General features: G+C 42.6%; 1 protein-coding gene across 1 annotated transcript in view; it reads right to left on the reverse strand.

Annotated features, from left to right (window-relative positions):
• The window catches only part of LOC139580473 (CUB and sushi domain-containing protein 1-like), a 451,300-nt gene that overhangs the window by 171,411 nt on the left and 252,395 nt on the right, over positions 1 to 27,494 (reverse strand). Inside the window, exons 4-5 of the mRNA XM_071409207.1 lie at positions 18,325 to 18,519; positions 17,096 to 17,303 (exon numbers count right to left, since the gene is read on the reverse strand). Of these exons, the coding sequence (XP_071265308.1) occupies positions 17,096 to 17,303; positions 18,325 to 18,519 (403 nt within the window). The remainder of the gene's footprint in view (positions 1 to 17,095; positions 17,304 to 18,324; positions 18,520 to 27,494) is intronic.

A 27,494-nucleotide genomic window follows, 5' to 3' on the forward strand; every position in this document is an offset into this window, starting at 1 on the left:
GTAGAACCCTTTTGGGTTCCAGGTAGAACCCTTTTGGGTTCCATGTAGAACCTTCTGTTCTACATGGAACCTAAAACTGTTCTACCTGGAACCAAAAAGGGTTCTTCAGAGGGTTCTTCTATGGGGACAGAAGAAGAACTCTTTTAGGTTCTAGATAGCATATTTTTTTTCTAAGAGTGTACCTTACAATTGTTGTGCAAAACTTGCTGTCCATACACATTAATCAAAAATATCTGTTGTCACACATGAGGTGTCAAATGCATTCAACATCCATTATTCTGCCTGAGAGTTTATAAGACCTCTATCACCTTCAAAACTTTTTTGCACAATAACATGATTGGCATGACAGCTGACAAATAGAGCCATACATAGAGGGAGTTGGGTCATTGTGGCTTCTGTCAAATACAGTATGTTTCTGATGATCATATCCTAGTCTGAACTTAATTGGTTAAAAGGTGTCACGTGACATAATTTGTCGCCATGGAAGCACTTGACACATCTCCTTCATATCCATTGCTAAGTGACTAATGATGCTTCAGGGACACAATTGATACTCATACTGTATTATGTGCTGTGTAACTTATAGTGGAACTGAGAGTGTTTTAACTGCTTTGCAGATATGAAACAAACAGAAAGTCATATCAGTCATAAAATACCAGTTTATGCTACAAAACCAACTTTATAAGAGGTTTTAAAAATACATTTAAAAAAACATTGTTTGCTGCCTCCATTCGGGATGCACTGTTTAATTTTTAATTACTCAATATTTTGGACAAAACCAGACGAATTTAACTAAGGCTAGGAATTTATGCTCTTTTCGAGGCAAGCAACACTGAAGCATGTATGAGAGCACCAGCTGTTCTGGATGACTGTGTGATAATGCTCTCGTTAGCCGATGTGAAGAAAACCTTTAAACAGGCCAACATTCACAAAGCCGCTAGGCCAGCCGGATTACCAGGATGTGTACTCAAAGCATGCGCAGACCAACTGTCAAATGTCTTCACTGACATTTTCAACCTCTCCCTGACTGAGTCTGTAATACCTACATGTTTCAAGCAGACCACCATATTCCCTGTGCCCAAGGAAGCGAAGGTAACCTGCCTAAATGATTACCGTCCGTGGCACTCACGTCGGTAGCCATGAAGTGCTTTGAAAGGCTGGTCATGGCTCACATCAACAGCATCCTCCCGGACACCCTAGACCCACTCCAATTGACATACTGCCCCAACAGATCCACAGATGATGCAATCTCAATCGCACTCCACACTGCTCTTTCTCACCTGGACAAAAGGAACACCTATGTGAGAATGCTGTTCACTGACTACAGCTCAGTGTTCAACACCATAGTGCCCACGAAGCTCATCACTTAGCTAAGGACTCTGGGACTAAACACCTCCCTCTGCAACTGGATCCTGGACTTCCTGATGGGCCGCCCCCAGGTAGTTAGAGTATGCAGCAACACGTCTGCCATGCTGATCCTTAACACTGGGGCCCCTCAGGAGTGTGTACTTAGTCCTCTCCTGTATTCTCTGTTCACCCATGACTGCGTGGCAAAACCCGACTCCAACACAATCAATAAGTTTGCTGACGACACACCAGTGGTAGGCCGGATCACAGACAACAATGAGACGGCCTATAGGGAGGAGGTCAGAGAACTGGCAGTATGGTGCCAGGACAACAACCTCTCCCTCAATGTGAGCAAGATAAAGGAGCTGATCGTGGACTACAGGAAAAGGCGGGCCGAACAGGCCCCCATTGACATTGACGGGCTTTAGTGGAGCGGGTCGAGAGTTTTAAGTTCCTTGGTGCCCACATCACCAACGAACTATCATTGTCCAAACATACCAAGACAGTTGTGAAGAGGGCACGACAAAACCGTATCCCCCTCAGGAGACTGAAAAGATTTGGCATGGCTCCCCAGATCTTCTAAAGGTTCTACAGCTGCACCATCGAGAGCATCCTGATCGGTTGCATCACCGCCTGGTATGGCAATTGCTCGGCATCTGACCGTAAGGCTTTACAGAGGGTGGAGCGAATGGCCCAGTACATCACTGGGGCCAAGCTTCCTGCCATCCAGGACCTATATAATAGCCGATGTCAGAGGAAAGCCCATAAAATTGTCAGAGACTCCAGTCACCCAAGTTAAAGACTGTTTCTCTGCTACCGCATGGCAAGCATTATCGGAGCACCACGTCTAGGACCAAAAAGCTCCTCAACAGCTTCTACCACCAAGACTGCTGAACAATTAATAAAATACAATTGCCACCAGACAATTTACATTGACCCCCCCCCCTCCATGTTGTACTCTGCTGCTACTCGCTGTTTATTATCTATGCATAGTCACTTCACCCCCTCCTACATGTACCAATTACCTTAACTAACCTGAACCCCCGCACACTGACTGGGTACCGGTGCCCCCTGAATATAGCCTCGATATTGTTATTCTTATTGTGTTACTTTTTATTATTACTTTTTATTTTAGTCTACTAGGTAAATATTTTCTTAACTCTTCTTGAACTGCACTGTTGGTTAAGGGCTTGTAAGTAAGCATTTTACGGTAAAGTCTACACTTGTTGTATTCGGCGCATGTGACAAATAGAGTTTAATTTGATTTGAATGTCAGTACAAACAAACTAACAAGGGTAATGATCACAAGTCAGTCATAACGTGGCTAATAGGCTAGAGTATCTATTTATGTAGCAAGCTAGCTTGGGTGCTTGATTGGGACAAACATGCATTGGCAGGCAAGCTGCAGAAGGATGAGCAGGCTACAATTCCCCATCATTTATCAGTGCAATTTTGATGGCCAAGTAGCTGAATTTTATCTAAATCGAATCAATTTGTATTTGTCACATGTGCCGAATACAGCAGTACCTTTCTGTGAAATGCTTACTTACAAGCCCTTAACCAACAATGCAGTTCAAGAAATAGACAAATTTAGGAATGTCAGTACAATCAAACTAGCAAGGGCAATGATCACAAGTAAGTCATAACGTGGCTAATAGGCTAGCGTATCTATTTATGTAGCAAGCTGAAAACACATAGCCTTACATTAGCTAGATAGCTAGCTAGCTACTGGGAGGATGTCATGTCATTGGAGGAGTGGGTGGGTGACTGACTTTTTCCCCTCAAATCGTTTTTCAGTGGCTACATAGCTAGAGATGCAGGTCTCATTTGGTTAGCTAGCAACAAAAATGTAAATTGCTTTGCTAGCTAGCTATGCTGAACTTGAACAACTGTTATCCAGTTAACATATCTCTTGCATTCGCAATATACTATGGCTATCTTCGCCGATTTCAGAGCACTCTCGTCTCAGTGTGCCAGAGTGCAGAATAACTGATGAATTTACGAACGCAGAATATGACCGGTGTCAGTAAATGTAGGCAAAAAAGTAATAGTTAGTAACGAACATTCTAGATAACAAGCCCTTAACCAACAATGCAGTTCAAGAAATAGACTAAAGTAAAAAATTATATAAAATAAAAAAGTAACAAAACAGAATTACATAACAACGAGGCTATATACAAGGGGTACTGGTACCGAGTCAATGTGCGGGGTACAGATTAGTTAAGGTAATTTGTAAAGTGACTATGCATAGATAATAAACAGCGAGTAGCAGTAGTGTAAAAACAAAGAGGGGGGGTGGTCGATGTAAATAGCCCGGGTGGCCATTTGATTAATTGTTCAGCAGTCTTATGGCTTGGGGGTAGAAGCTGTTAAGGAGCCTTTTGGTCCTAGACTTGGCACTCCGGTTCTGCTTGCCGTGCGGTAGCAGAGAGAACAGTCTATGACTTGGGTGACTGGAGTGTTTGACAATTGTTTGGTCCTTCCTCTGACACCGCCTGGTATATAGTTCATGGATGTCAGGAAGCCTGGCCCTAGTGATGTACTGGGCCGTACCCTCTGCGGCGCTATACGGTCAGATGCCGAGCAGTTGCCATACCAGGCGGTAATGCAAATGGTCCGGATGCTCTTGATGGTGCAGCTGTAGAACTTTTTGAGGATCTGGGGACCCATGCCAAATCTTTTCAGTCTCCTGAGGGGGAAAAGGTGTTGTCATGCCCTCGTCACAACTGTCTTGGTGTGTTTGGACCATGTGGACACCACGGAACTCTCGGCCTGCTCCACTTCAGCCCTATCGATAGTCCATGATCAGCTCCTTTGTCTTGCTCACATTGAGGGTTGTTGTCCTGGCACCACACTGTCAGGTCTCTGACCTCCTCCTTGTAGGCTGTCTCGTCGTTGTCGGTGATCACTGTTGTGTCGTCAGCAAACTTTTTTTTAAATTTATTTTTATTTCACCTTTATTTAACCAGGTAGGCTAGTTGAGAACAAGTTCTCATTTCCAACTGCGACCTGGCCAAGATAAAGCATAGCAATTCGACACATACAACAACACAATGTTACACATGGAATAAACAAAACATACAGTCAAAAATGCAGTAGAAAAATAAGTCTATAGACAATGTGAGCAAATGAGGTGAGATAAGGGAGGTAAAGGCAAAAAAAGGCCATGGTGGCGAGGTAAATACAATATAGCAAGTAAAACACTGGAATGGTAGATTTGCAGTGGAAGAATGTGCAAAGTAGAAATAGAGATAATGGGGTGCAAAGGAGCAAAATAAATAAGTACAGTAGGGGAAGAGGTAGTTGTTTGGGCTAAATTATAGATAGGCTATGTACAGGTGCAGTAATCTGTGACCTGCTCTGACAGCTGGTGCTTAAAGCTAGTGAGGGAGATAAGTGTATCCAGCTTCAGAGATTTTTGCAGTTCGTTCCAGTCATTGGCAGCAGAGAACTGGAAGGAAAGACGACCAAAGGAGGAATTGGCTTTGGGGGTGACCAGTGAGATACACCTGCTGGAGCGCGTGCTACGAGTGGGTGCTGCTATAGTGACCAGTGAGCTGAGATAAGGCGGGGCTTTACCTAGCAGAGACTTGTAGATAACCTGTAGCTAGTGGATTTGGCGACGAGTATGAAGCGAGGGCCAAACAACGAGAGCGTACAGGTCGCAATGGTGGGTAGTGTATGGGGCTTTGGTGACAAAACAGATGGCACTGTGATAGACTGCATCCAGTTTGTTGAGTAGTGTTGGAGGCTATTTTATAGATGACATCACCGAAGTCGAGGATCGGTAGGATGGTCAGTTTTACGAGGGTATGTTTGGCAGCATGAGTGAAGGATGCTTTGTTGCGATAAAGGAAGCCGATTCTAGATTTAATTTTGGATTGGAGATGCTTAATGTGAGTCTGGAAGGAGAGTTTACAGTCTAACCAGACACCTAGGTATTTGTAGTTGTTCACGTATTCTAAGTCAGAGCCGTCCAGAGTAGTGATGCTGGACGGGCGAGCAGGTGCGGGCAGTGATCGGTTGAATAGCATGCATTTAGTTTTACTTGCGTTTAAGAGCAGTTGGAGGCCACGGAAGGAGTGTTGTATGGCATTGAAGCTCATCTAGAGGTTAGTTAACACAGTGTCCAAAGAGGGGCCAGAAGTATACAGAGTGGTGTCGTCTGCGTAGAGGTGTATCAGAGAATCACCAGCAGCAAGAGCAACATCATTGATGTATACAGAGAAGAGAGTCAGCCCGAGGATTGAACCCTGTGGCATCCCCATCGAGACTGCCAGAGGTCCGGACAACAGGCGCTCCGATTTGACACACTGAACTCTATCAGAGAAGTAGTTGGTAAACCAGGCGAGGCAATCATTTGAGAAACCAAGGCTGTCGAGTCTGCCAATAAGAATGTGGTGATTGACAGAGTCGAAAGCCTTGGCCAGGTCGATGAATACGGCTGCGCAATAATGTCTCTTATCGATGGCGGTTATTATGTCGTTTAGGACCTTGAGCGTGGCTGAGGTGCACCCATGACCAGCTCTGAAACCAGATTGCATAGCGGAGAAGGTACGGTGGGATTCGAAATGGTCGGTAATCTGTTTGTTAACTTGGCTTTCGAAGACCTTAGAAAGACAGGGTAGGATAAATATAGGTCTGTAGCAGTTTGGGTCTAGAGTGTCACCCCCTTTGAAGAGGGGGATGACCGTGGCAGCTTTCCAATCTTTGGGAATCTCAGACGATACAAAAGAGAGGTTGAACAGGCTAGTAATAGGGGTTGCAACAATTTCGGAAGATCATTTTAGGAAGAGAGGGTTCAGTTTGTCTAGCCCGGCTGATTTGTAGGGGACCAGATTTTGCAGCTCTTTCAGAACATCAGCTATCTGGATTTGGGTGAAGGAGAAATGGTGGGGGCTTTGGCGGGTTGCTGTGGAGGGTGCCGGGCAGTTGACCGGGGTATGGGTAGCCAGGTTGAAAGCATGGCCAGCCGTAGAGAAATGCTTATTGAAATTCTCAATTGTAGTGGATTTATCGGTGGTGACAGTGTTTCCTAGCCTCAGAGCAGTGGGCAGCTGGGAGGAGGTGCTCTTATTCTCCATGGACTTTACAGTGTCCCAGAACTTTTTTGAGTTAGTACTACAGGATGCAAATTTCTGTTTGAAAAAGCTAGCCTTAGCTTTCCTAACTGCCTGTGTAAATTTGTTCCTTACTTCCCTGAAAAGTTGTATATCACGGGGGCTATTCGATGCTAATGCAGAACGCCACAGGATGTTTTTGTGTTGGTCAATGGCAGACAGGTCTGGAGTGAACCAAGGACTATATCTATTCCTAGTTCTACATTTTTTGAATGGGGCATGCTTATTCAAGATGGTGAGGAAGGCACTTTTAAAGAATAGCCAGGCATCATCTACTGACGGGATGAGGTCAATGTCATTCCAGGATACCCCGGCCAGGTCGATTTAGAAAGGCCTGCTCGCAGAAGTGTTTTAGCGAGCGTTTGACAGTGATGAGGGGTGGTCGTTTGGTCGCAGACCCATTACGGATGCAGGCAATGAGGCAGTGATCGCTGAGATCTTGATTGAAAACAGAAGAGGTGTATTTGGAGGGCGAGTTAGTTAGGATGACATCTATGAGGGTGCCCATGTTTACGGATTTGGAGATGTACCTGGTAGGTTCATTGATAATTTGTGTGAGATTGAGGGCATCAAGCATAGATTGTAGGATGGCCGGGGTGTTAAGCATGTCCCAGTTTAGGTCACCTAGTAGCACGAGCTCAGAAGATAGGCTGGGGGGCAATCAATTCACATATGGTATCGAGGGCACAGCTGGGGGCAGAGGGAGATCTATAGCAAGCGGCAACAGTGAGAGACTTGTTTCTGGAAAGGTGAATTTTTAGAAGTAGAAACTAGAATTGTTTGGGTACAGACTTGGATAGTAATACAGAACTCTGCAGGCTATCTTTGCACTAGATTGCAACACTGCCCCCTTTGGCAGATCTATCTTGGCGGAAAATGTTATAGTTAGCGATGGAGATTTCAGGGTTTTTGGTGGTTTTCCTAAGCCAGGATTCAGACACGGCTAAGACATCCGGGTTGGCAGAGTGTGCTAAAGCAGTGAGTAAAACAAACTTAGGGAGTAGGCTTCTAATGTTAACATGCATGAAACCAAGGCTTTTACGGTTACAGAAGTCAACAAATGAGAGCACCTGGGGAGTGGGAGTGGGGCTAGGCACTACAGGACCTGGATTAACCTCTACATCACCAGAGTGACAGAGGAGAAGTAGGATAAGGGTACGGCAAAATGCTATACGAACTGGCCGTCTAGCACGTTAGGAACAGAGAGTAAAAGGAGCAGGTTTCTGGGCTCGATAGCATAGATTCAAGGCATAGTCTACAGACAAAGGTAAGGTAGGATGTGAGTACATTGGAGGTAAACCTAGGCATTGAGTAATGATGAGAGAGATATAGTCTCTAGAGACGTTTAAACCAGGTGATGTCATCGCATATGCAGGAGGTGGAACAACATGGTTGGTTAAGGCATATTGAGCAGGGCTAGAGGCTCTACAGTGAACTAAGACAGTAATCACTAACCAGGACTGTAATGGACGAGGCATATTGATATTAGAGAGAGGCATGCGTAGCCAAGTGAACATATGGGTCCAGTGAGTGGTTGGGCTGACTGGGGACACGGCGATTCAGACAGTTAGACAAGTCAGACAAGCTAAGAGTTAGTAGGCCAAGGCTAAACAAGCTAGCAGTTAGCAGACCGGGGCTGGCAAGCTAGCAGTTAGCAGACCGGGGCAGGCAAGCTAGCAGTTAGCAGACCGGGTTAGCAAGCAAGCAGTTAGCAGACCGGGGCAGGCAAGCTAGCAGTTAGCAGACCGGGTTAGCAAGCAAGCAGTTAGCAAGGGCTAGCAGTTAGCAGACCGGGGAAGGCAAGCTAGCAGTTAGCAGACCGGGGCATGCAAGCTAGCAGTTAGTAGACCGGGGCTAGCAAGTTAGCCTTTGGGGGTCGTCGCGATGGGGGTAAGTCTGTTTTGCCTCTTCGTGCGGTGACGTCGATAGACCAGTCGTGGAATTAGTAGGGTTCCAGGTAGCTCTAGGTAGCTAGCAGGCCTAGCAGGTTAACAGAATGGGCCATCAGCGGGCGTCGCGCCTGAGGGGCCTGTTGGAGTCCTCGGGCAGATTATGTCGGTATTCCAGTCGCGGAGGATCCGTGCCCCGTACCGGCAGTAGAAGGGGTCCGGATATTGTAGCCCAGGAGTGGGCTTCGGTGGTAGCACAGGAGCCCTGGCCGGGCTAGCTTCAGGCTAATTGGTGCTTGCTCCGGGATGGAAACGGTAGCCAGGAGTGGTCACCCGGGATTGTGGTTAGCTAGTTGCAAAGATCCAGATGAAAATGTTCAGAGTTTGCGGTAGGAATCCGGGGATATAGAGAGAAATAGGTCCGTTATGCTCTGGTTTGAGTCACGTTGTTCGAAATGGCGAGAGCTTTCCGAGTTAAAGGTTGGCTGATGACCGCTAGCAATGGTTTGCTAACTGATAGCTGGTAGGTAGTTAGCTGGCTATCTTCAGTTGAGAGATTCCAGATCCGAAGTAAATAGAAATACTTTAGAAAAAAGCAGATCCACGCCACATTGGGTGAGGCGGGTTGCAGGAGAATATTTAGAAGTTGATGTTTAGGAAAATATGTTTAAAAGATATGTAAATAGATATATACAAGGGACAAGACAAAGACAACGATGTCTGACTGCTACACCATCTTCACACCTATGTAATGATTGTGTTGGAGTTGTGCTTGGCCACGGAGTCGTGGGTGAACAGGGAGTACTGTATGCGAATTGGAGTGGGTCTAGGGTTTCTGGCATGATGTTCCTTCGTTAGATTTTAGCTCATATTGCTCTGGCTAGCAGTAGTTTTTGATCTTGATGTTGTTGATGTGCATATAGGGAAAGATAGCCTACCTTTTATGGTTGTTTGATCAATAGGACTGTAAAGTTCCCAAATCCATTCAGGTGTATTTTGTGGCTTTTGCCGAATGCGTTCTAATGATCTAAAGTCTCGCTGTTGCAACTTCCTGTAAACACACAGTCCAGTTCAGTGAATGATGGCAGGACTGTGTGGCAAATGGCTTGTTTGCATAAAGGCCTACAGTAGCTCTGATTGGCTATGGCGCACCGGTCTGCGTAGACTCTGGATCCTGGATAAGACAGATGTTTTTATTAGGTTGTATTTACTGCAGTGTCTATTAATTGTCCAAAAGCACTGCCTTTTTCCCACTCTATACTTCTATATCATTTTCACAAATGCCTTAGCTAAAGCTTCTTAGGGATAGCCCTCTTTTTTCCAATTTTTGCCTAAATGACATACCCAAATCTAACTGCCTGTAGCTCAGGCCCCGAAGCAAGGATATGCATATTCTTGGTATCATTTGAAAGGAAACACTTTGTAGTTTGTGGAAATGTGAATTGAATGTAGGATAATATAACACAATAGATCTGGTAGAAGAAAATACAAAGAAAAACCAACCAATCTTTTTCTACCACAATCTTTGAAATGCAGAGAAAGTTCACAGTTCTAGCCATTACTCTGGTTGTAATTCCGATAGTGTCCACAAGATGGCAGCAATGTGTGCGCAAAGTTTCAGATGGATAACTTGAAGTATGAGTGAACGACAATACTTTTAGTGTGAAGTCCCCAGGTACATTTGGGCAAATCGTGAAGGAGACATTCGCATTCATATAATTTTTTTTTGCAAGAATATCATCAACTCTGTACACTTGGACTTTGATTCAGCTTTCCAAGTTTTAGTAGCCATTGTATAAGTTCAACATTTGCAAAACAACCAGTTTTCATAACTCTGAATATCCTTATAATTTTGGTACAAAATTAAAAGGCATGCTGTCGTACAAGGCTAGTAGCTACATTTTACATTTTCCGGATACTCCCGTAAAGCCCAGCTCATTGGCTGTCTAGCTAGCTTTGTTTGACTCCGATTGGTGCTTAGTTGACAACGATACAGTTGTTCAAGTGATGACCACCCGCGTCATCGGCGTGCCATGAAGGTGTTGCTCTCTAACCAAATATGGTGTCCTATAGGATATACTACACCCCTAATGATATAGTGAAGTCTTGTTACCTTCTAGGATCTCTGAGGAATACATACGAACGTGATTTGACTCGTTGAAACAACGTTTAGGGTGAGATTTTCACAGATTCCTTTCTTTGCAAATTGAACGAGTTGAAATACAAAAAAAATCGTGCATACTATCTGGACCTTTTAGGATATGAAAAATAATTTTATCTAACAAACGACACTTCCTGTTATCTCTGGGACCCTTTGGATGATAAATCAGAGCAAGATTTCAGAATGTAAGTACACACATTTCACCTTCAGAGGTGAATTTATCAAACCTATTGCGGTGAAAAAAGTGTTTTGTTGTTAGGAGCTCTCCTCAAACAATAGCATGGCATTTTTTTGCAGTAATAGCTACTGTAAATTGGACAGTGCAGTTATATTAACAAGAATTTAAGCTTTCAGCCGATTTAAGACACTTATATGGACCGACATTTGTTGTTTCTCTAAAATCTGCGATCTTGACATAACGTGCTGCATGATTTACAACTGTCCTGTTGACGGGATGCCGATCCTTATACGTAATTCCCAAACATGCTAAGAATTTATGAAAATGTGAAAATTACCATATCTAAGTGCTCGCTTGTCAGAAAAGAAATTTTAAAAAATGGTGTCATATCCTTCCTGAGGATGTATTTGAACAGATTTTAATAAGATTCCATGTTGCTAAAATGCTGTCAGTTCCACTTTAAGCAAGCTTTCGAAACGTCTGAAAATACCCTCTCGAAGCGAATATGCCATTTGGGTGACATCAACATTGATTTTAACAGCTCAAGTCGAAAATATCCCTTGTGCTGACGGTGTCTCAGGGAGAGTTGGGATATAAAAAAAAATATAATTCTAATTCACATGTGTATTAATACACACTTGTACATGTGTGAAATAGGAACAAACATAAGCACCCACCAAATGATAGTATTATTGGTTTAATTTTAATCACATTTATTAATTAAATAAATGATCTTGACATTGGCTAAAGAGTTCAATAATGAAATGAACATATTTATTGTGCTATGAAGAGTGACAAAATCTGGCATGACAGCTTGTCAGGCACCTGCCTGCCAGGATCATGTGGTGGAAATTGCTTCAGGAAAGCCTTTCAGGGAGCTCCCTAAGAGCACGATATGTATCAGGCATCAATACAGGAATTTGATCACCTGTCAGTTGTCAATCTTGTTCACCAAGTCTCATTCCTTCATGTCTGTTTGTATATCAATCACAAGTCCTCACCTCTTGTGTCAACGACGTATCAGTGACCAATATATAATATTTTATAATCATATTCATTTGTCTGAGTTTAATTAATTCAGACAGAAGCAGCCCGTCTGACATGGTTCCTCCTTGCACCAGAGGGCGGCAGAGACCACCCTAGAGACTTTTATTGGACTCAGGTGTGTGTTATTATTTCATGATTGTGTCCCTGTTAAAAGAGGTGTGTTTTATCTGGTCCTTTGCAGAAGCTTGAATTGTTTACTGTGTGCGTTCATTTGTGTCCTGAGTGGTTGAGACTTAGTGTTTGTTGGTTTCCCCCCCCCCCCCCCCAAGTATACTGTGATCCTGCGGCTACTGTTTCTCAGTAAAGTATTATGTTTATCCTTAACCACTGATTCCTCGTCTGGTCTCTTCTCTGCACCTGGGTCCAACCTCACCACGTCACACTGTCGACTGCATGTGAAGTGTCAATATAAAGTCAGCAAAAAAATAACTCTTTTTCAGAACCCTGTCTTTCAAAGATCATCAATAAAAATCCAAATAACTTCACAGATCTTCATTGTAAAGGGTTTAAACACTGTTTCCCATGCTTGTTCAATGAACCATAAACAATTAATGAACATGCACCTGTGGAACAGTCGTTAAGACACTAACAGCTTACAGATGGTAGGCAATTACGGTCAGAGTTATGAAAACTTAGGACACTAAAGAGGACTTTCTACTGACTCTGAAAAACACCAAAGGAAAGATAACCAAGGTCCCTGCTCATCTGCGTGAACGTTCCTTAGGCATGCTGCAAGGAGGCATGAGGACTGCAGATGTGGCCAGGGAAATAAATTGCAATGTCCGTACTGTGAGATGCCTAACACAGCGCTACAGGGAGACAGGACGGACAGCTGATCGTCCTCACAGTGGCAGACTACATGTAACAACACCTGCACAGGATCGGTACATCCGAACATCACACCTGCGGGACAGGTACAGGATAGCAACAAGAACTGCCTGAGTTACACCAGGAACGCACAATCCCTCCATCAGTGCTCAGACTGTCCGCAATAGGCTGAGAGAGGCTGGACTGAGGGTTTGTAGGCTTGTTGTAAGGAAGGTCCTCACCAGACATCACCGGCAACAATGTCGCCTATGGGCACAAACCCACCATCGCTGGACCAGACAGGACTGGCAAAAAGTGATTTTCACTGACAAGTCGCGGTTTTGTCTCACCCGGGGTGAAGGTCGGATTCGTGTTTATCGCCAAAAGAATGAGCGTTACACCGAGGTCTGTACTCTGGAGCGGGATCAATTTTGAGGTGGAGGGTTCGTCATGGTCTAGGGCTGTGTGTCACAGCATCATCGGACTGAGCTTGTTGTCACTGCAGGCAATCTCAATGCTCTGCGTTATAGGGAAGACATCCTCCTCCCTCATGTGGTACCCTTCCTGCAGGATCATCCTGTCATGACCCTTCAGCATGACAATGCCACGAACAATACTGCTCGTTCTGTGCGTGATTTCCTGCAAGACAGGAATGTTCTGCCATGGCCAGCGAAGAGTCCGGATCTCAATCCCTTTGAGCACGTCTGGGATCTGTTGGATCGGAGGGTGAGGGCTAGGGCCATTCCCCCCAGAAATTTCCGGGCACTTGCAGGTGCCTTGGTGGAAGAGTGGGGTAACATCTCACAGCAAGAACTGGCAAATCTGGTGCAGTCCATAAGGAGGAGATGCACTGCAGTACTTAATGCAGCTGGTGGCCACACCAGATACTGTTACTTTTGATTTTGACCCCCCCTTTGTTCAGGGACACATTATTCAATTTCTGTTAGTCACATGTCTGTGGAACTTGTTCAGTTTATGTCTCAGTTGTTGAATTTTGTTATGTTCATACAAATATTTACACATGTTAAGTTTGCTGAAAATAAACGCAGTTGACAGTGAGAGGACGTTTCTTTTTTTGCTGAGCTTACATGTATGTGTCATTCTACGAATAGAGTGCCTTTTGGGTAGTGTAATTTTGTCAGAAATAACTATTTAATTTAACTTATTTTAACATTCTGTCATAAAGAGCACGTGTTTTCAACTTCATAACAAATCTCAATGTTAAAAAAAGAAGAATTACTGTAAAGTGACAGGGTTGACCTTAGAAAGTTGGCATTTCTAGCCTATCTATCTATGGGTATTATGCTCGAAGCACTCAGTTGTCCACCACAAAACACCAGAAAATGGTCAAAAGAGTAGAACTAGCTCACCTGGTTTTACACTATGGTTTGACTATTATGTTGAATGTTAGTTTTACCATTTTAAAACAAGAGTTCAGTTCACGGTACAGAGTTGACCTTAAAGCTGAGGGACAAATGTAAATGAATCACTATTCACATTAAATAATTAAAATCTTTAGAAAGTACTTTATCAAAGCAACAACATAACTAGGGCTTTACAATGTTGATGAAAATGTGAGGAAATATTGGGGTTAAGTGAGTTAAAATAGTCCTAGAAGTGGGATTTTCAAAGAAAACAAATAACTTATTTTATTGCATAATGACATTTTTAACATGGTTTAGATTAGTTACAGCATAGACAGGGCCGCCAGAAAACGTGTGTCGAGGCGGCATTTGCCACAGCACTTTTCAATCACTTTTAATTTAGTTTAATAAAAATTATCGACGGAAAGCGTTAAAAAGAGGGGCAAAGTGCTGTTTTTTAGATCGATTTGCCTCATGATTTGTCAACTCGCGCACAATCTCTCTGTTATGGATGAGCTGTAGTTTATGAACTGAATTTGCAGGTAGGCCCCAAAAAATATTCTCTCTTGGCCACTGTGGTTCTTAATATATCCTTCCAGTGTACTTAGCTACATGAGAGAGAAACCTCTCTTATTGAATTCTAACTACACATACAGATGTGAAATGCTTGTGAGATGGTTGCTTTATTGTAAATGGGATATTATGTGACATAACTACCAATTAATTTGCCATAATTATATTATGCTGTTTACTGCATCGGATGTAATTGATCACCCAGCTGTGTGCAAACAAAACACATACTGAAAGCAAACATGCTGCTGTTTTTCGACACCAACCCACCACTGGTGTGCATGGCCAAAGAGCTCTATTTTCATGTCATCTGACCATAGCACCAGTTCCAATCCAAGTGCCATTTATCTAACAAATTCCAGGCAGTGCTATGGTCAGATGACATGAAAATAGTGCTATCATGCCATCCACATTAGTGGTGGGTTTGGCAGAAGCATATTCAGAAAAGTTCCTCAAACCTTCGGTAAAATAAGTCTAGTGGTTTGTTGAAGTCCAGAAAAATTATACTATTCAGTATAAATATTACTTGGGAGTCAAAGCAAATACTACATGTTGCTAATTAGACATAGTTGTTCCACGAATAGAGTGCCTTTCATGTCCTTCAGACATTATGTTTTGATAACACTCAATTTAACAGTTGGCTCAAATACATCTATGCTGTAACTAATCTAAACCATGTTAAACATTTCAATAGCTGTGTGTTTTCATTAAAACAATTTTAAACCATTTAACCCCAAGATTTTCCCTCGTTTTCACCATCATTGTAAAGTCCTAGCTATTTTGTTGCTTTGGGAAAGTCATATCTAAAGATTTTTATGTGAATAGTGATACATTTACATTTGTCCCCCAGCTTTAAAGTCAACCCTATACCGTGAGCTGAACTCTTGTTTTAATATGGTACAACTATTCCTTTAAAATATATATTTTTCAAAAATAACATTCAAAATAATATTCAAAGCATATGCAGAAAAGTACTTGGGACTTTCAACGGGACTTGAAACCCATTGAAAACCTGTGGTTTGAATTCAAGATGGCAGTCCATGATGGCAGTCCATAAGCACAGAGAATGGATATCAATTATCTGGAAATATTCTGTATGGAGGAATGGTCTAAGATCCCCCCCAATGTGTCCTCCAAACACATAAAACATTTTAAGAAAAAGATTCAGTGTCATTAGCCTGAAAACAGGGGTGCCAATAATTTTGACCAATTTTTTAATTTTTATTTTACTCGTTAAACAAAATATTTCTCTGAATTTCCCAACTTTTTGGAGTATACAATATTATTCATTATATCCAGTCTTTTTTGCTCATCTTTATCAAGGGTACAAATAGTTATGTACCCCACTGTATCATGAGATGGTGCAGTAATGCAGTTATTCATAAAAATATATATACAAAAATATGTTTTATTGTCACATACACCAGATAGGTGCAGTGAAATGTGTTGTTGTACAGGGTCATAGTAGTACGGCACACTTGGAACAAATTAGGGTTTAGTGCCTTGCTCAAGGGCACATTGGCAGATTTTTCACCTTGTCGGCTCAGGTATTCGAACCAGCAACATTTCGGTAACTGGCCCAACGCTCTAACTGCTAGGCTACCTGCCGCCACTACTGCCATTATATCATGAAACTAATATGATATCGATATTGTACCTTACATTTTTACTGACATTTATACAGATGTTTCATATCGGTGGTGATCACTAGTCTTATAGTGTGGACACTATAAAAATAATTACATTGAATATGTATTGTACTTCCCTGCAGTATAGTATGATTGCTATTCATGTGTGCATGGTTATTATTGGCATTGACCGTGACCTTTCCCCTTGGATGATGTCATCACCCCGAGTCGGATCTGTAGAATGTGACTCTACCACATGTTGAGTGGGCTGTATCGTTTGGCTGTATTTGCACCATTTGTACATGGCTGTACACCTTTTATTTCTTAAGTTGAAAGTAAAGGAAAGTAATATTGAAATGCGTGTGGGCATTCCTTGTCAAGTTACCACAACTCGTGTGAAGGACGTTGGCATGAGGATGTCCTAAAACGGACACAATGTTTTTAAATGGAATTCCCTAACAGAAATGGAAGCCTAATCGACAGTCTTCACAGGTAGTTTCAACAGTCTTCACAGGCTGTGTATGTGTTTAAATACAGATATTTCATCCCTTTCTGCTCAGAACACACTATAGTGCTCTGCATTGTTGTAGCATTCTGTTGACAATAGGCCTTGACTATTATTTTGTCAAGGAATTCTCAAATGAACCGGTTATTGAAGTGTCAGGTTTCAAGACCTGAAATGTCTCAGCTCTTGACAGGACAAACTTAAACATTATTATCTATTCTCCAAAAGTGGTGTGAGGTCCTGTACAACTTTAGTGACTCATCTTTGCATTCTCTCAATTGAAAATAAAGGTCTGTTATTGACATACTGGGATCAACCGTATAACACAAAAACACTAACTTACATAGCTTTCATACATTTGTGAATCACCATAAATTACTTTTCTAGCAATCAGCAGAGTAGTGATGCCATGACAGTTGCCACCATTAGAATACAAGGAATTAGGTGCTTTAATTATATTGTGTTTGTTAATTACTTACCATATTGATGGTGCCTCAGTCCCACTTATCTCCAGGAAGTCGTATCTGTCTTCCAGCTGGAAATCGCTGAAGACTAGGGCGATGGTGTCCCCTGGTTCAGCCAGAATACTCCATGTGCAGTCTGCGTTATTCTCATACTCTGAGGGGAAGTGTGGACTTGATATCGTCCCTGTTGTTCCCCTCAATGTCCCACCACAAGCTCCTTCAGCTAAAATTAGGAAAATAAGTGAGAGACAAATGCATTGCTGACTGGGTCACAACTTGCTCTTCTAAAATAAATCAGTCTCGACTGAGTCCTGACTCTCTATTGTTCCAGCTCCTATTGAGTGGACAAATATTTACTAGTAAGAGATGAAGGTTTTACAGCAACTAAGATTGTTCCTCACACAAGATTGGCAAATCTGTAAAATAAATGTGGTTGTTGTTGCAAGTTGAACAACCAAAACAGTGGCCATTGGAAGCTACTGCCTTGTGACTTTCCTAGGACCTCTAAAACCTATGATTTGATACTTCAGGTTCAAGGATAATCCAGGATCACCACAGTTTAATGACAATCCAGGATCAACACAACTAAATGATGATCCAGGATCAGCACAACTAAATGAGGATCCAGGATCAACACAACTAAATGATGATCCAGGATGAACACTACTAAATGATGATCTAGGATCAACACAACTGAATGAGGATCCAGGATCAACACAACTAAATGATGATCCAGGATCAACACAACTAAATGATGATCCAGGATGAACACTACTAAATGAGGATCCAGGATCAACACAACTGAATGATGATCCAGGATCAACACAACTAAATGATGATCCAGGATCAACACAACTAAATGATGATCCAGGATCAACACAACTAAATGAGGATCCAGGATCAACACAACTAAATGAGGATCCAGGATCAACACAACTAAATGATGATCCAGGATCAACACAACTAAATGAGGATCCAGGATCAACACAACTAAATGAGGATCCAGGATCAACACAACTAAATGAGGATCCAGGATCAACACAACTAAATGAGGATCCAGGATCAACACAACTAAATGAGGATCCAGGATCAACACAACTAAATGACGATCCAGGATCAATACCATTAAACGATGATCTAGGATCAATGCAGCTAAATGATGAACCAGGGAATTTCTTACGCTCCAAACAGTATTGTAAAATAATATGATATTATATGTAAATACACTACAAACTGTGTCTTACCTCGGCAAAATGGTGCTGGAAAGTCCCACGATGCACCGGTACCTGGACTCACAATACAAGTGAGTGCAGCATGTCCCTCCAGTATATATCCCATGAGACAACTGTAACGGATCTTGTCTCCAATGTTGTACCTTGTTCCGTGAATTACTCCTTTTGGTATCAACCCTGGATTTCCGCATGTGTGACTTGGTAGCACTGAAAAACAAAACAACAGATAATACTTTTAATTCCATGGCAGACCCCAGTGTTATTCTGTTGTCGAGTCTAGCACAGGGCTTTCCTAAAAAAAAATTGGGCCGTGAACCCGTTTTGGCATAAAAAATTATTTGAACCAAGAGTGATTATTTCTCTCACGACTCCATTTTCAAATCAGATGACACCACAATGCTGGTCCAGCACCAAGATAATTTCAGGTCCTCATCACCCACAAGAATATAAGAGTTCCATACTCAACCACCTCTGTTCTGTCACAACAGTGGAGTCAACATCCATCTTTCACAAAGACAATTTGAAGGTCAATTATATCATATTGTGTAGTTCTGCTAGTCAGTTTTTATGGTTACATTTACTGTTCCACTTTATTTGTATACTGAACAAAAATATAAACACAACATGCAACAATTTCAAAGATTTTACTGAGTTACAGTTCATGTAAGGAAATCAGTAACTCTATGGATTTCACATGACTGGTAGGGGTGTGGATCAGAAAACCAGTCAGTATCTGGTGTGACCACCATTTGTCTCATGCAGCGAGATACATCTCCTTCGCATAGAGTTGATCAGGCTGTTGATTGTGGCCTGTGGAATGTTGTCCCACTCCTCTTCAATGGCTTTGTGAAGTTGTTAGATATTGGTGGGAACTGGAACACGCTGCATCTCAAACATGTTCAATGGGTGACATGTCTGTTGAATATATAGGCCATGGAAGAACTGGGAAATGTTTTTCCTTCCAGGAATTGTGTACAGATCCTTGCTACAGGGGGCAATGCATTATCATGCTGGCGGCAGTTGAATGGCATGAGAATGGGCCTCAGGATCTCATCATGGTATCTTGGTGCATTCAAATTGCCATCGATAAAATGCAATTGTGTTCATTGTCCTTAGCTTATGCCAGCCCATACCATAACCCCACTGCCACCATGGGGCACTCTGTTCACAAAGAGCACACTTCTCCAGGGTGCCAGTGGCCATCGAAGGTCAGTTACGACGTCGAACAGCAGCCAGGTCAAGACCTTGGTGAGGACGACCATCACGCAAATGAGCTTCCCTGAGACGGTTTCTGAAATTCTTCGGTTTTTCAAACCTACAGTTTCATCATTATCTGAGTGGCTGGTCTCAGAAGATCCCGCAGGTGAAGAAGCCTGATGTGGAGTTCCTGGGCTGGCGTGGTTATACGTGGTCTGCGGTTGTGAGACCGGTTGGATGTACTGCCAAATTCTCTAACACGATGTTGGAAGCAGCTTATGGTTGAGAAATTAACATTCAATTCACTGGCAACAGCTCTGGTGGACATTACTGCAGTCAGCATGCCAACTGCACACACATTTTAGAGTGGCCTTTGATTGTCCCCAGCACAAGGTGCACCTGTGTAATGATCATGCTGTTTAATCAGCTTCTGGATATGCCACATTTCTTAGGTGGATGTATTATTTTGGCAAATGGTGCCAGGAAAATGACCTCTCCCTCAACATCAACAAAATGAAGGAGCTGATCGTGGACTTCAGGAAACAGCAGAGGGAGCACGCCCCTATCCACATCGACAGGACCGCAGTAGAGAAGGTGAAAAGCTTTAAGTTCCTCGGCGTACACATCACTGACAATCTGGAATGGTCCACCCACATAGACAGTGTGGTGAGGCTGAAGAAATTCGGCTTAGACCCTCACAAACTTTTACAGATGCACAATTGAGAGCATCCTGTTGGGCTGTATCACAACCTGGTATGGCAACTGCACTGCCCGCAACCGCAGTGCTCTCCAGAGGGTGGTGCGGTCTGCCCAAAGCATCACCTGGGGCACACTGCCTGCCCACCAGGACACCTACCGCACCCGATGTCACAGGAAGACCAAAATGATCATCAAGGACATCAACCACCCGAGCAACGACCTGTTCAGCCCGCTATCATCCAGAAGGCGAGGTCAGTACAGGTGTATCAAAGCTGGGACCGAGAGACTGGAAAAACAGCTTCTATCTCAAGGCCATCAGACTGTTAAATAGCCATCACTAGGTGGCTTCCACCCGGTTACGTAACCTTGCACCTTAGAGGCTGCTGCCCTATATACATAGACATGGAATCACTGGCCACTTAAATAATGGAACACTAGTCACTTTAATAATGTTTACATACTGCTTTACTCATCTCATATGTACGTATATACTGTATTCTATTCTACTGTATTTTAGTCAATGCCACTAGAAACACAACAATTTCTATTCACCCGCAATAACATCTGCTAAATATGTGTATGTGACAAATACAATTTGATTTGATGCTCTCTAACAGGGATGTAAAAAATGTGTGCACAGAATTTGAGAGAAATAATATTTTTGTGCATATGGAATCTTTTCTTTCTTTTCATGAAACATGGGACCAACACTTTACCTGTTGCGTTTATATTTTTGTTCAGTATATTTTAATTAGACTAAGCTTAAATGTGGTAAAGTCTCTGTTTCAGGAGAACTACAATGTTGTAACTAGAAAGAGGTTAATTCATTGCTGAAGTATTTAAACATGCATCATTTATTCGTTTATTTTGTTAGTTGAAAGAATTAAAATAGAATGGAATGCATCAATGTTCTCACACATAAATAAAAAGTCACTAGGGTAAAATGAAAACATCATCGATCTTAAAACAAAACATTGCCTGTCTTGTAGAATAAAACATCTCTACTTCGGCACAACCCAACAGATACCACAAATAAGGGACTATATTAATATTTTATTGTACATTATGCAAGTAGCAGTTTTCTTGATTTTTAAGATGTTCCAAAACCTCAACTTGCAGGGATCATGTCAAAGAGCATTGTTACATCCTGTCAACTCCTAAACAACTGTGTCAAACAACACATGGGACCAGTCTTCCACACAAAATAAGAGGGAAACATTATTTTACCCTACCACTGAGAATTGCTTTAATCTACACTTCTGATGGAATTCTGGATAGAATTTTGATACTTTATGACAGAAATAGAACATCATCAAATTATATATATTACAGAATACTATATATATCAGCATTATCTCAAAGACAGATGGACAGTGCTTCAAGTTTACTGGACGCTTTATTTTTCCCTTCATTTCATCTAAGGCACCTAAGTCATGGATATTCCGGCTTAATTCAAATACATGTAATTCGATATAAATAAATAACTGCATGCCCCAAATGCAAATGCTGCCTCCTTAGTACTCCGTTCTGTGGACCTATGAAATAACTACCTCTGTGCTGATTAAAGCTTGAATGAGCTAAATGTCTAATTGCAGTTCCTAACTGGAAATAAAATGCATGGGGTACTGAAAGCCTGATACAAGCCCCCAGGTTCAGTCTGGTGGCTGAGTCCTCCCCCCGCCTCCTTTCCCTTATGAATCAGACCGTCTCTGCTACACTGCTAAACCAGTGGGGCCGTCTCTGCCACACTGCTAAACCAGTGGATCAGACCGTCTCTGCCACACTGCTAAACTAGTCTGTGGCACACTGCTAAACTAGTGGGACCGTCTGTGGCACACTGCTAAACCAGTGGGACCGTCTGTGGCACACTGCTAAACTAGTGGGACCGTCTGTGGCACACTGCTAAACCAGTGGATCAGATCGTCTCTGCCACACTGCTAAACTAGTGGGACCGTCTGTGGCACACTGCTAAACCAGTGGGACCGTCTGTGGCACACTGCTAAACTAGTGGGACCGTCTGTGGCACACTGCTAAACCAGTGGGACCGTCTGTGGCACACTGCTAAACTAGTGGGACCGTCTGTGGCACACTGCTAAACCAGTGGTTAAGATCTAGAAGACATTTTAAAAAGAGTTTGAAATGCAGCAGTTTTCCGGCTACATCGCATGCACTATGTATCAGCACGGTTGTAATCAAAACCCTCATAAATTATTCCCGCCTTCGGATGGATGCTTCACCATTTGGGATTTTGAAATAAATGCTGTAACTGGTATTGGGAGTAATATAGTCTCTTTTTAGCACTGTCAAAACGAGGCTCCCAGCCTTCTTCATGAATCAAGGGATTACTACAAACACACGATTGTAATGGCTACATGAGCGAAGATGCAGTAGTTGACAGACAATGTGAAGATTTTGAGACACTCCAGATTTTTAGATGAAGTACAGTTGGGAGAACAAGTATTTGAGACACTGCCGATTTTGCAGGTTTTCCTACTTACAAAGCATGTAGAGGTCTGTAATTTTTATCATAGGTACACTTCAACTGTGAGAGACGGAATCTAAACAAAAATCCAGAAAATCACATTGTATGATTTTTAAATAATTAATTTGCATTTTATTGCATGACATAAGTATTTGATCACCTACCAACCAGTAAGAATTCCGGCTCTCACAGACCTGTTAGTTTTTCTTTAAGAAGCCCTCCTGTTCTCCACTCATTACCTGTATTAACTGCACCTGTTTGAACTCGTTACCTGTATAAAAGACACCTGTCCACACACAATCAAACAGATTCCAACCTCTCCACAATGGCCAAGACCAGAGAGCTGTGTAAGGACATCAGGGATAAAATTGTAGACCTGCACAAGGCTGGGATGGGCTACAGGACAATAGGCAAGCAGCTTGGTGAGAAGGAAACAACTGTTGGCGCAATTATTAGAAAATGGAAGAAGTTCAAGATGACGGTCAATCACCCTCGGTCTGGGGCTCCATGCAAGATTTCACCTCGTGGGGCATCAATGATCATGAGGAAGGTGAGGGATCAGCCCAGAACTACACGGCAGGACCTGGTCAATGACCTGAAGAGAGCTGGGACCACAGTCTCAAAGAAAACCATTAGTAACACACTACGCCGTCATGGATTAAAATCCTGCAGCGCACGCAAGGTCCCCCTGCTTAAGCCAGTGCATGTCCAGGCCTGTCTGAAGTTTGCCAATGACCATCTGGATGATCCAGAGGAGGAATGGGAGAAGGTCATGTGGTCTGATGAGACAAAAATAGAGCTTTTTGGTCTAACTCCACTCGCCGTGTTTGGAGGAAGAAGAAGTATGAGTACAACCCCAAGAACACCATCCCAACCGTGAAGCATGGAGGTGGAAACATCATTCTTTGGGGATGCTTTTCTGCAAAGGGGACAGGACGACTGCACCGTATTGAGGGGAGGATGGATGGGGCCATGTATCGCGAGATCTTGGCCAACAACCTCCTTCCCTCAGTAAGAGCATTGAAGATGGGTCGTGGCTGGGTCTTCCAGCATGACAACGACACGAAGCACACAGCCATGGCAACTAAGGAGTGGCTCCGTAAGAAGCATCTCAAGGTCCTGGAGTGGCCTAGCCAGTCTCCAGACCTGAACCCAATAGAAAATCTTTGGAGGGAGCTGAAAGTCCGTATTGCCCAGCGACAGCCCCGAAACCTGAAGGATCTGGAGAAGATCTGTAGGGAGGAGTGGGCCAAAATCCCTGCTGCAGTGTGTGCAAACCTAGTCAAGAACTACAGGAAACGTATGATCTCTGTAATTGCAAACAAAGGTTTCTGTACCAAATATTAAGTTCTGCTTTTCTGATGTATCAAATACTTATGTCATGCAATAAAATGCAAATTAATTACTTAAAAATCATACAATGTGATTTTCTGGATTTTTGTTTTAGATTCCGTCTCTCATAGTTGAAGTGTACCTATGATAAAAATTACAGACCTCTACATGCTTTGTAAGTAGGAAAACCTGCAAAATCGGCAGTGTATCAAATACTTGTTCTCCCCACTGTAGTTATCTAATAGCTTGAATTCTATTAGCAACATTCAAGAGAAGCAGACAAAAAATATATGCCAAATTATTTTACAATGTGAAAATGTAAATTAGAATAAGAAGGCTTACAGACAAAAAATTACGCCCATTGCTTGGCTGGTTCCCAGAATAGCCCTCTACAAGATCGCCACCAGACTCTTCATCAACCCATCTCTCTGACCACCTTCCTCTGATCAAGCCATGAACTGTCCCTTTCCATCTTTTGAGGATGCATGTACTCAAAGACTTGGCCTCTATTGGTTGACCTAGCCAACAATAATGATGTATCAAGTACTTTGAGATTGCCATGAAAAGCACTATAGAAATTAAATAAATTATTAGTATTAATAAATCATGAGCAACAGCCTTTGGTGGAAAACAACATGTTACAGTATGTATGGTGTTTATTATTAAGGCCCATGGCACATCTTCCAAATAAAATGGAGATTTCCTGAAGGAATGACTCACTTTCCTTTCCTCCCCATGCCAAATATACAGAGACTGATATTTCACCCTTAAAGGGAAAATCTCAAAAACGATATTTTTCTTTTTCTTTTCATTACTCCACTGTTGATACTATCCCAAAATGTTTTGCATGTCAGCAATCAAGTGATACAAAACTTTAAAAAAGCTAATTGTCACTGGGTCTATGGACACTCACTGGACTCTACTCACACATACTACACTGACACTCCAACACACACAAACACACACACACACACACACACACACTACAGTCCATTCGAAAAGTACTCACGCCACTTGACTTTTTCTACATTTTGTTATGTTACAGCCGTATTATTTTTCCTCATAAATCTACAAACAATACCCCATACTGACAAAGCAAAAACAGTTTTTTCAAAAATGTTGCAAATGTATTACAAATAAGAAACGGAAGTATCACATTTACACAAGTATTCAGACCCTTTACTCAGTACTTTGTTGAAGCAACTTTGGCAGCGATTACAGTCTCGAGTCTTTTTGGGTATGACGCTACAAGCTTGGTACACTTGTATTTGGGGAGTTTCTCCCATTCTTCTCTGCAGATCCTCTCAAGCTCTATCAGATTGGAAGGGGAGTGTCGCTGCACAGCTATTTTCAGATCTCTCCATAGATGTTCGATCAGGTTCAAGTTAGTACCCTTCCCCAGATCTGTGCCTCGACACAATCCGGTCTCGGAGCTCTATGAACAACTCCTTCACCCTCATGGCTTGGTTTTTGCTCTGACATGCACTGTCAACTGTGGGACTCTATATAGACAAGTGTGTGCTTTTCCAAACTTTTTCCAAAAATTTCTTAAAACCAGCTTTTGCTTTGTCATTATGGGGTATTGTGTGTAGATTGATGAGGCAAAAAATATATTTTATCAATTTTAGAATAAGGCTGTAACGTAACAAAATTTGGAAAAAGTGAAGGGGTCTGAATACTTTCCGAATGCACTGTACAGTACATACGCTCACACACACAAAACACACACACACATATATTGATGACACACACACACTCACACATGCTGCTACTCCCTTTATTATCTATCCTGATTGCCAAGTAATTTTTTCCCCTACCTACATGTACATAAACTCAGCAAAAAAAGAAACGTCCTCTCACTGTCAACTGCGTTTATTTTCAGCAAACTTAATATTTGCATGTCCATAACAAGATTTAACAACTGAGACATAAACTGAACAAGTTCCACAGACATGTGACTAACAGAAATGGAATAATGTGTCTGTGAACAAAGAGGGGGTCAAAATCAAAACTAACAGTCAGTATCTGGTGTGGCCACGGGCTGCAATAAGTACTGCAGTGCATCTCCTACTCGTGGACTGCACCATATTTGCCAGTTCTTGCTGTGAGATGTTACCCAACTCTTCCACCAAGGCACCTGCAAGTTCCCGGACATTTAAGGGAGGAATGGCCCTAGCCTTCACCCTCCAATCCAACAGGTCCCAGACGTGCTCAATGGGATTGAGATCCGGGCTCTTTGCTGGCCATGGCAGAACACGGACATTCCTGTCTTGCAGGAAATCACGCACAGAACGAGCAGCATGGCTGGTGGCATTGTCATGCTGGAGGGTCATGTCAGGATGAGCCTGCAGGAAGGGTACCACATGAGGGAGGAGGATGTCTTCCCTGTAACGCACAGCGTTGGGATTGCCTGCAATGACAACAAGCTCAGTCCGATGATGCTGTGACACACTGCTTCAGACGAACCCTCCACCTCAAAATTTATCCCGCTCCAGAGTACAGGCCTCGGTGTAATGCTCATTCCTTTGACGATAAACGCAAATCCAACCATCACTCCCGGTGAGACAAAACCGCAACTCTTTTAGCCAGTCCTGTCTAGTCCAGCGACGGTGGGTTTGTGCCCATAGACGACGTTGTTGCCAATGATGTCTGGTGAGGACGTGTCTTACAACAGGCCTACAAGCCCTCAGTCCAGTCTCTCTCAGCCTATTGCGGGCAGTCTGAGCACTGATGTTGTTGCCATCCTGTACCTGTCCCGCATGTGTGATGTTCAGATGTACCGATCCTGTGCAGGTGTTGTTACACGTGGTCTGCCACTGCAAGGATGATCAGTTGTCCGTCCTGTCTCCCTGTAGCGCTGTCTTAGGCGTCTCACAGTACAGACATTGCAATTTATTGCCCTGGCCACATCTGCAGTCCTCATGCCTCCTTGCAGCATGCCTAAGGCACGTTCACGCAGATGAGCAGGGACCCTGGGCATCTTTCCTCTGTTTTTCAGAGTCAGTAGAAAGGCCTCTTTAGTGTTTTCATAACTGTGACCTTAATTGCCTAAAGTCTGTAAGCTGTTAGTATCTTAACGACCGTTCCACAGGTGCATGTTCATTAATTGTTTATGGGTCATTGAACGAGCATGAGAAACAGTGTTTAAACCCTTTACAATGAAGATCTGTGAAGTTATTTGGATTTTAACGAATTATCGTTGAAAGACAGGGTCCTGAAAAACTGACCTTTCTTTGCTGAGTTTACAACCTCAATTACCTCGTACACCTGCACATTGACGGTAGTCCAGTTAATGTTATTTTATTGTGTTACTATTTCCCTTTACATGTTCTTACTTTCTTACAGTATTTCACTGTAAAGCCTACACCTGTTGTATTCGGTGCATGTGACAAATACAATTTTATTTTATAAAAAATATGAAAATAGAGTTTTAATGTGGATTTTTCCTTTAATGCAGAAATCAATGGAAGCC

The sequence above is a fragment of the Salvelinus alpinus genome, chromosome 7, assembly GCF_045679555.1.
Source record: "Salvelinus alpinus chromosome 7, SLU_Salpinus.1, whole genome shotgun sequence".
NCBI lineage: Eukaryota > Metazoa > Chordata > Actinopteri > Salmoniformes > Salmonidae > Salvelinus > Salvelinus alpinus.